The 10234-nt window shown below is 39.2% G+C and overlaps 1 protein-coding gene across 1 annotated transcript; it reads left to right on the top strand.

Moving 5' to 3' along the window:
- The first annotated feature begins 5801 nt into the window (after nucleotides 1-5801).
- Nucleotides 5802-9199, top strand: LOC141846216 (RNA demethylase ALKBH10B-like). The gene is made up of 7 exons (XM_074734214.1): nucleotides 5802-6536; nucleotides 7367-7500; nucleotides 7652-7769; nucleotides 7846-7947; nucleotides 8025-8140; nucleotides 8216-8370; nucleotides 8434-9199. The coding sequence occupies exons 1-7, from the start codon at nucleotides 5843-5845 to the stop codon at nucleotides 8921-8923; spliced, it is 1809 nt and encodes a 602-aa protein (XP_074590315.1). The 5' UTR covers nucleotides 5802-5842; the 3' UTR covers nucleotides 8924-9199.
- The last annotated feature ends 1035 nt before the right edge of the window (nucleotides 9200-10234 follow it).

Genomic DNA, 10234 nt, shown 5'->3' with positions numbered 1-10234 from the left:
GATTTCTCCACCTCCGAAAGATATCCAATTAGGATCATGGGAATAGTTTTCTAAGATTAGACCTTGGATACAATCGCTTGGGAGACGGTGAACCAAATAAAATCATCGTGTTTGCGTCGTGCTATCGAGTTTGCTTTAAATTTCCACTACGCAACCGAATTGATGTGATTGAAACTATTCACCCTTCCTTCTAGCTCACACTAGTTCTAACAACATAACCTTCAAAGTACCTAAACAATGCTAAACAATCTAAGTATAAAAATTAGAAAAATAAATTGCTAAAAATTATAAAATTAAAAGAATATGAAACAAATTATAGAAAACCATGGAATTCTACGTGTATGCACCATTAGCCAAAGCCGCTTAGTTTTATATAGCTTAAGCATTGGCTAAAATTAACAACGAAGGTTAAGTATTAATTAGAATTAACTAATTAGATAATGTCACCATATCTTCTAAGTATTTTGATCTTGTCAGAATTTTATTTTTTTTCCCAAATAGGACAAATTGACTCATTAATTCAAAATATATAAGTCAATAACTGGATTGTCATGAGCCTATTGTTGATGGCATACATAAAGAATATTTAAGTGCATTGAGGTCATCTTGATTTAAACTAATTATAGGCAAAACCATCTTGGCTTTGCATAACTAATACATATTTAATTGATTCCAAGTGTTTTAATGAAGGTTGAGCCTCTTGTTGTTAATTAGCTCTGTCATTTTCAGTAATTAAAAAATAATAATTCCATGCAGGATTTAGCCTAATGACATATCAAATGCATTGAATTGTGTAATTAGTGCCTGTGAGATCAATTAAGGTTACTGAATCTGGTTTTTTAGTAATTAAACACAAGTAAGCAATAAGTTCTTTTGTTGTGGTTGTTATTGTCGTTAAGTATGCCATATGATGTGGTGGAGAAAGTTCAGTTCCATGTGGTACAAAGAAGTCAAAAGTCAAGTTGAGATATACGAAGTCAGATAGAGTCGGACCCGATCAAGATAGAACTCGAGTCAAGACAAACCGAGCTGCATTTCGATTAGATCGCTGACAGCTGACAGGCCATCAAGTTAGCCACCGAGGGAGATCTCACGCCAAGAACTTTCGAGTCACATTCAAGCCGAGTCAGACTTACTTCTAACTTAGATTTGACACAGTGACGATCATCACACTTAGCGCCCGACTCACGAATCCAGGGTCCCTACTACTCAACGCCTAACTCCTGACTCATGTATCCTTACTACTCGGCGCTTGACTCCTGACTCCGGTATGCTCGAATGCCTCAAGCTCCTCCGGCCCGAGTATCAACACGTCCGAGTGGGGAGGACATGGTTAATCGAGAACGCGGAGAACATGTGGCGACAAAACGCGGAGAACATGGAGCGACGTGGTGCCCCTTCTACCAAAACATGGCTCATCCTCAATCAGAAAGTGGAGAATGGGAGATTGTGGGCTCCATTTCTCCTGCTAAGAAAATAGTATAAAAGAACGTCCGCTCCCGTAGGCGTAGGTATCCACACACAAACTCAACCACTTTTTTATTTCTCCAATATATGTATTTTTCCTTCTGGATTCTCTAATCATCAGGGTTTGACTTAAGCGTCGGAGTAGCTATGCCAAGGTCCACCTTAGCCTCCATTATAATCCTCTTTGAGTATTGCAGAGATTCTCCAAGTTTGTGCATGACCAATTCGGTGAGACTCACCTTGAAGACCTCCAACCCAACACCAACCTCATCCTTTACGGTTCCCTCATCCTTGATCTCGGACCATATCACCGTAGTTTGTTTCCAATTTCAAGATCATTCACACTTTTATAAATTTTATATTTGGTTTCCGATATCAAGATCATTGTGAATTAACCTTGTTGGGATATGGCCCATTTTGAATTAAGCAACTTCCCTTCTTCCTCTAGAGATCTCTTCTTCCACCCTCTCTATAAAATGAGCAATACATGGTTGCTCTTCGTTTCTCTTTGCCCGGCGACTTACTTGGTTCTCGCCATGGCTTCCTTTGCTTGTTGCCTCAACATACACTTTCAAACTACTAGCCACCGCTTAGTTTGAAACCTCCACGACTTGCTCCACTCATTGCTTTCCCTACCCTCATCATTACCCTTACTCTCGCGACCTATTATTGGAAACATTCCTCTGTCGATCGTCTCCACCACTTGTTGCCCTAGCTCACACACTTATCTTTGACCTCCACGATCCAATGTCGATTCGATGCTCTCATTTCGCTCATCAAAACCCTCTCGAACTCCCCTTAATTTGTATACTACATTGACTACTTCAATCTTCATAGCTAAATCAACCTCACCTATTACGCAACTTTATAAAATTCCTTCCCATTGATTACAACTACTCTATATTTATATGCACTTTTGAATTTATTAATATTTAAGATAAGACTTGTAAAACTTTTCAACTTCTAATGAATTCTTTATTTTATTTATTTTCAACCATTGCTTTTCAGCATTGACAAAGAGCAAAGGTGCCAACAATTCTACAAAGTAAACATCTAATAGAGATTTATTAACTAATTATAATTAATGTTCAAATAGCTTGTTCATCATCAAAAGTATTCAAGAAATGTAGACAAAGATATTTAAAAAGGTATTTTCATGCTATAATTCAAAGCAAGAATAACAAGATAAATGCTTATCTTTAATCGAATTTTTAATCATCTAGTACTTGTCAATTCAAAGAGAAAGCTCTTGGTACTTTATGCTAAAATTCTTTAACATGGAATCCACTAAAGTATGGCTAGGCCATCATAGAGGTGCCAAAGTAACCACACACCATGGCACTTTAGGCCTAAAATTCCTTCGCCAAGGCATTGTGGAGATAGATATCTTGATATCTTAATTAATTTTATGGACAATCTATAATACCAAACGATAATGGTCCCTCGAGAACATAATAAGATTTCAATTGCCATAAATGTAAATCATAAAAACAAGGGCAATACTCAAAGGTCACCCTTGTTTTATTGAAATCATTAAAGGAACATCCCTTTTTAATTTTCTTTTATCAAAAGGGCTTCCTACCCCTCGAGTGCTCTTCTTTGTAAAATGACAAGGCTACACTCATGTACATTGTTTGGCCAATTTTGACTTAATTTTTGGTCGATCGAATTCGATTTTTTGATGGGTTGATTTCAAGTTTAAACCCTGAACCATTTGGGCAGACTTTGACATATTTAACAATATTCACGTTGTAGTATCTATGATTTCATAGTTGTTATAATACATATTTAACCTATTCAAAAATATTCACATTATAGTAGTTACGATTTTATAGTTGCTACAATGTAAATTTGACTTATTTATCTAATATTTACGTTGTAACAGCTACGAAATTGTAACTACTATAATTTAATTTAGATTTTTCATATTCAACAACATTCACATTGTAGTAGTTACTATAATATTTATAGCAATTATGATTTCGTGGATGCTACAATGCGAACTTATCCTGTTCATACAACTGACTGAACGGGGTGGAGAGTTTTTTTAATAAAAAATTTTGAGGTTTGCATTTATTTAATTTTCTAATACGTGCTAATTAATTGTGTTCAAAAGTCGTCATTACTCCCTAAATTATTATGTTACCTCCTATTTCCAACTATTAGTTATAGAAATATTATAATGCAAAACATGCATGCCACTGTTCAATTGGAATAACAAATCTCTTCAAACTTTTTTTTATTATCGATTTCTATAGAATATATTATCATCTTCTTCAACTCCTGAATGATTCCTCCTCCATTTATATAATAATTTATTTAATCTAATTATTATATTATTGTAGGGTCATTATTTCCAATGGCTTTTGAACTAACAAATGGGACCTTCAACCATTCCAAAAATAGACCAATTGTGTAAAAAACAATGTGGAAGATTGTGATGACTCTTCCACGACAACAAAAAAACACTAGGAAGATTATTTTAAAATGCCTAGTTAATTTTGAGATGATCAATTAGATCATCATGATAAATCCGAAAGCACTCGTAATAGACAGTCCAATAGTCTGTAGTGTACCGTAATTAGAACTTAAATATTAAGTGCTCAAGAAACTAAATAGATGTCCTACTATTGCACCAAAATCAGGAGACCAGGGTTCATCATGCTAAAGAATTATCTTTATTGAAATTATTTCTCAATCAAACAAATTATAAAAGAAAACTATTTGTGTTATTTGTCTGCATTGTTTAATTCTTAAAAGTAAAAAATCTTTATTTCTTCTTTGTGTAAAAGAATTTAGGATAAAAATTAAAAGAGTCTTTTGGAATCATCAAAGAGGTCCTTTTATTATCGAAATGACTATATTTTTCTTGAAATATTCATATTTATTTTTATGTTATTATATAACATACTATAAAAAAACCATAAATAGCGACGGATTTAGCGATCGATTAAATTTCAATCGCTATTTTAGCGATCGATTTTTAAATTCGGTCGCTATATAGCGATTGATTATAATTCGGTCACTAAAATAGCGATTGAAATTTAATGGATCGTTATTTTAGTGACGGAGATTTAATCTGATATAATATAGACACTTCAATTTTAATTTTTATAAATATTGTAACATAAACACTTCAATTTTAATTAACACTAATAAATTATATCATAACAATTATAGTTCATAGCTAATATTATGATTATACTATAGACATTTTATTTTTTATCAATTTTAATTAATTATAATAAATTATAATATAAACACTTTATTTCTTATCAATTTTAATTAATATTATATTATAATAATATTATGATTTTGATAATACTAATAATACTGTATTATAACAACTACATTTGCATCATTTTTATAATATAAATATTTTATTTCTAATTAATATTAGTAATATTATATTATACTAGTTAGGAAATATAACTGTTATAATATACATAATTTATTTTTGATAGATATTAATTAATTTTATAATATAATAGTTATACATAACTATTATAACTATCGTAATTATTACATGAGTATAATCGTTATGATTTTATAATTATTATAATAATATTAAAAATGAGTACACTGAGATGCTTTTGATAATAAATGGAAAAAAAATTATTTTTAAAATAAAAAAGACGTCCTTTTTATTTTTTTCCAAAGATTTAAGCATTAATCAGCAAAGGTACATTGGTTGTGACTCACCTCAATACGGCCCGGTTCGCTTGCTGATGGACCACAAAAGATCGATCTGCTCCTCCGTATCAGACAGGCGCATACGCCAAATTTGGTGCTCCAGGGCAACAGTACGTCGATCAACGGGAGAGATGGCAAGGAAAACCCTGCTCCGTGTCTGGATACACACACGAGATCAGCACCTTCCCTTGCGTGGAGGCTGGCATTAATGACACAGGTCAACTTCCATAACTTGCACCCAACTACAAGAGCGAGAAACACGAGATGACGCGATTTTTAAAAATCGTTTTTAATAAAAAAATATTTTCAATTGGAAAAAAAAACTCCCTTTAAAAGATTAATTAATAGAAATTATTTGAGCTCAGCAGGCGTGCCGCCGTGCTGGTTGACGTCAGCCTCCACGGGGAGGTCTGCGAAGAAACTGAAATTAAATAGAAATTTAAATATCGCGGTGTTTAAAAAATGTATTTTTTTAATCCTCAAAAACTCCGCCGTCGAATTTACCTGAAGCGACCGCTGCCGTTGGATGATTAGTTCTGGTCACCGCCTTCGCCGTTTGGCCGTTCGTGGTTGGATTCGGCCACTATAAATTCAGCTCGTGCTGCGAGGTTTGTCTCATCCTCTGTTCTTGTTCTCTTTTGCTAAGCGTTTCTGCGTCACGGTGGTTTTGTTGGAGCGGGTGATGGCGACCTCCGTGGCGGGGGCCGAGACGAAGGCGGCGGTGTCCGAGGTGTACGTGAAGGATGCGATGCTGGGATGGTTCCGAGGGGAGTTCGCGGCGGCGAACGCTATCATCGACGAGCTGTGCGGGCACCTGGCACAGATCGGAGGTGTGGAGGAGTACGAGTCGTCCTTCGCCGCGATACACCGGCGTCGCCTCAACTGGATCCCGGTGCTCCACATGCAGAAGTACTATACGATTGCCGAAGTCGCCGCCGAGCTCCGCCTCGTGTCCGCTAACCGCTCCGGAGACTACTGCCTTTTGGAGGACCCTAGGGAATCGGATCTGGAGAAACCAACGGAGCAAGAATCCGCTCCTGTGGAGGAGGCGATCGATGGCGCAGAGGTGATGCGATCGGAGGCCCAGATGGCGCCAGAGGAGTACGACGGCACTCCGACGGAGGAAGCGGCCGAGGGCGAGAGGGACGCCTTGGGGAAGTTAGAGCCGCCTGCAGAGGCATCGATGCAATCGGAGGCGGAGAAGCAAGCGGAGCGTGACGGAGCTCCAGAAGAGGAAAAATCTGACGCTGCGGAGGCGGCGGTAGCTACCGACGCTGCCATCAACTTGGAGGAACCGCTTGAGCACGCAGAAGAAGCTTATTCCGGCGATTCATCGGATCACAAGGGCGTCGAAGACGGTGATGAAGCTAACGGAGGTAATCGTTTCTTTCCTCTTTTCAATTTTTCATTATTCAAATTGTTGCCGATATTTCCGTTCGAAACTTCTAGATCTGGGTCGATCGGTTAGACTGCGCTTCCGACGAGTTACAAAAAAAACTTTTGATCCGACGGTTACGATGAACTATGAGAGATGATCCCTAATCCTTGCCATCGAATCCCCGTGAGTTCACGGGAGGCGGCGACGCCACGCCCGGATGCCCGTACTTTTTTCGCACGGTTTTGGGCATCGTGTTGAGCTCACGCTTTACAATAACTTGCTACTTTTTGGAGCCCTATGGTTTTAGAAACAGCGACCTGTGCTTTGTAGAACAAAGGAGCAGAGCAGGCTGCACGACGACCGGGGAAAGAAGACCGGTCCCAACGGCTGCTTTTTATTTTCCACGTGTCGCTTACAGGTAGGTCTGATGGGAGCGTCGATTGGTTAACGCCGTCCGATTGGTCGTGAGGAAAGCTGATTTGTGCGCTTGGTACCCAACTGATCTCCTGCGCTGCTGGCAACAGCAGGCACGGAAAGGTAGAGCCCGACGGTCCCCAGTGAAGGAATTACCTGTGCGTGTCGCCTGATTAGCTATCTAGGGTTTGGTTTCGACGTTGGAGAATATTCTTTGAATCTACGAATCCCATTGATATATATTCGAGTTTTCCTATTGATCCATCATCCTCCTAGTAGATCGTTAAGATTCATGACTCGCATTACTATAAATTGGTTTCTGAAAGTTACATATTTGTTTATAATTTCTGATCTAATTCTTGTGCTTGTGAGTAATTTTTTAGCAAATTGTATTAAAAATTTGCGCTTTTGTAGGATCCCAAGAGGAACAGGCTTCGACGCAGAAACCGAACCCCTGCGGAGAGCAAAGTGTTTCCGGGATGGTGGGTCGGGAAAGGATCAAGATCTTGAAAGGTTTTGTGGCCAAGGAGTCAGTCAAAGGGCATATGGCGAGTTCCAACTTAACACCATTGGGAACAATTTCTGTATAGAGATCAATATAAGATACCGTAGGAAATAGTAGTTGATGAATGCTACATTTTTGAGCTTGGCGTCTGGACAAATTCATTTATCACCATTTCATTTATAATGCTTGAACAGGTCAATGTCCTAAAAGGTCTCAAGATGTACGAGGGCATATTCACAGACTCAGAGCTTCTCGGCGTCACTGAATTCATTAATGAACTCCGCCTTGCAGGACGCAAAGGCGAGCTCTCAGGTATCTATCTTCCCAAAAAAATGAAGTAGAATCGTTCACTCCGTTTGATCATCAGATCGCTACTTATGTTTTTCAGGTGAAACGTTCATCTTTTTCAACAAACAAGTGAAGGGAAACAAGAGAGAGATCATTCAGTTTGGTGTGCCACTATTCCAATCAGCAACCGAAGAAGCAGCAAGTAAATCCTCAACGAGCTTTGCTAGTTAATTCATAATTGAATTGAATTGGTGATTCTGGTTCATAAACTCGATGCAGGCAATATCGAACCGATTCCTGCAACTCTACAGGCAGTAATTGAAAACCTCGTACAGTGGCGTTTGATTCCAGAAAGCAGGAAGCCCAACAGCTGCATAATCAACTTCTTCGACGAGGTAGCAAGGCAACCCTTCCTTTCACGGTCTTAATTAGGAAATTTCACATCAGCCGTCTTCTTTATCGTTTTGCAGGATGAGCATTCACAGCCATACTTGAAACCACCACACTTGGACAATCCCATCTCCACGCTCGTCCTCTCCGACACTACCATGGCTTTTGGACGATCTCTAGTCAGCGATCAAGATGGAAACTACAAGGGCTCTCTCGCCCTTCCCATCAAAGAAGGGTATGCAATACGAACTCGACTGTACTTCTTCCTCTATTGCTAATTAGTATCTTGTTGTTGCAGAACGCTGCTAGTGATGCGGGGAAATAGTGCAGATATGGCTCGGCACGTTGTCTGCTCGTCGCCCAACAGGAGGGTGATCATCACCTTCACGAGGGTTCGACCCGCGACTCACCAAACCGACTCGCCCACCGCGCTAAAACCCCTAGCGCATTGGCAGCCGAGCTCGCCGCTGCCGCCGGCGCCGGAAGCACCAGCCGCGGGCGTCGCGGCCTGGCCTGCGGCTGTGATTCCGACCGCCTGGGGGTTGGCTCTTCACAGCCCAATCATCGTGCTGGCCCCGGCTCCGCCGCCGCGCAGGACCGCTTCGCCACCAAGCCCCGGCGGGAAGAAGTCTCCGCGCGGCGGCGGCGGCGGCGGCGTCGGTGGCACGGGCGTGTTCTTGCCGTGGGCGGTGCCGGCGCCCAAGAAGTACGCCAAGAACCTCCCGCCTCGGTTCCAGAAGGGCAAGCTGTCGTCGTTGCTGTCTCCTCAGCTGGAAGCGCGAGCTTAAGCATCAACCGCAACCAACGATTTACATATATATCTTGAAGAAGTAACTATAGAGGTCAAAGTCAACTTTTGAGGTGCGTCGTCTTTTTCTACTTTAAGGTCGTTGCCAGTTGTGCGAGTGTCCACGTGGTCATGGCGCAATGACTATTTCTTTTTCCCTTTTTGGTTTTTTATGTGGCAAGTATGGTTAAGCAAAGCTTATTATGAGTTGGTGAGGGATGTAGAGCTTGTAACTTAATGATGATTAACTATGTCAACCACTATCTATCAAAAGACGTAAGGATAAATGATAAGAATAAAATCTTAGGCGGATTTTAGTTATGAATTCCATAGTATTTTTATTTGTTAAAAACAATAAAATTTGAGAAATTAAAAAGAAACATTAATTATAGATGGGTAAAAGAAGAAAAGATAAAGACAAAGATACTATTTTTAGAAATTTTAAATTAAAGAAGAAGATTTATTTAAATATGTGACAATTAACGTGCGAATAGAGAAATTCACTAATGTTAATATAATTGCAAGAAATGTACTGTATAATAATCTTGTTTTAAATCACAATACTAAACTTTTATAACACTCATTTTTCTCCTTCTGTTTTCGTGGACCCTTGATTGTATGGCATGCAATGTTTTATCCATGCCAAGCCGGTAAGACATGCAAAGTCGGTTAAAGTCGTTCATTCATATACGATCATAATCATATGTAGTATGTATTTATTTAGAAAGAAATTGATAAATTAAATAAAAAAATATTGATAAGATAAAAAAAGAAAAAATAAATAGATCCGCTACCTTAGTGACTCCCCTAGAGTCGGTCCCACGGATATAGAGGGAGGTTCTAGTCCACAGGCGTTAAGCGGATATCGAACCTCTAACCATTACGCCAACAATATCATGTGCTCACCGTCTATGCTACACCCTTGATCATTAACGATCGATTAGCGACCGATAAAAAATTATTAAAAAATTTATCGTAATTCAATTTAGTGATCGAATTCGAATTCAGTCGTTAATTAGCGATCGAATTGAAATATCGGTTGGTAATTTTATCTCTAATTTGATCGCTAAATAGCGACCGAAAACATTTCAGTCGCTAAATTTAACGATCGAAATAGATTTTGATTGCTAATTTTATAATAAGGAAAAGTTGCGAAAAATCCTCACTATAAATAAAGCGGCAATTTAGAATGGCACACCTCGCGATTCAGACCAACGGCACACCTCACAATTCAGATCAACGATGAGGAAGAATAGCCAAGAAGCCCTCCCGGAAGCCGAGCAAATCGTTGGCGACATCTCACCGAAGCCGG

This window comes from Curcuma longa, chromosome 15, assembly GCF_044706935.1.
Source record: "Curcuma longa cultivar G26 ecotype Majalengka, Jawa Barat chromosome 15, ITB_CL_G26_1.1, whole genome shotgun sequence".
Classification (NCBI taxonomy): domain Eukaryota; kingdom Viridiplantae; phylum Streptophyta; class Magnoliopsida; order Zingiberales; family Zingiberaceae; genus Curcuma; species Curcuma longa.
The sequence above is the reverse complement of the archived record's forward strand: the minus strand, read 5'-3'. Positions and strand labels throughout refer to the sequence as shown.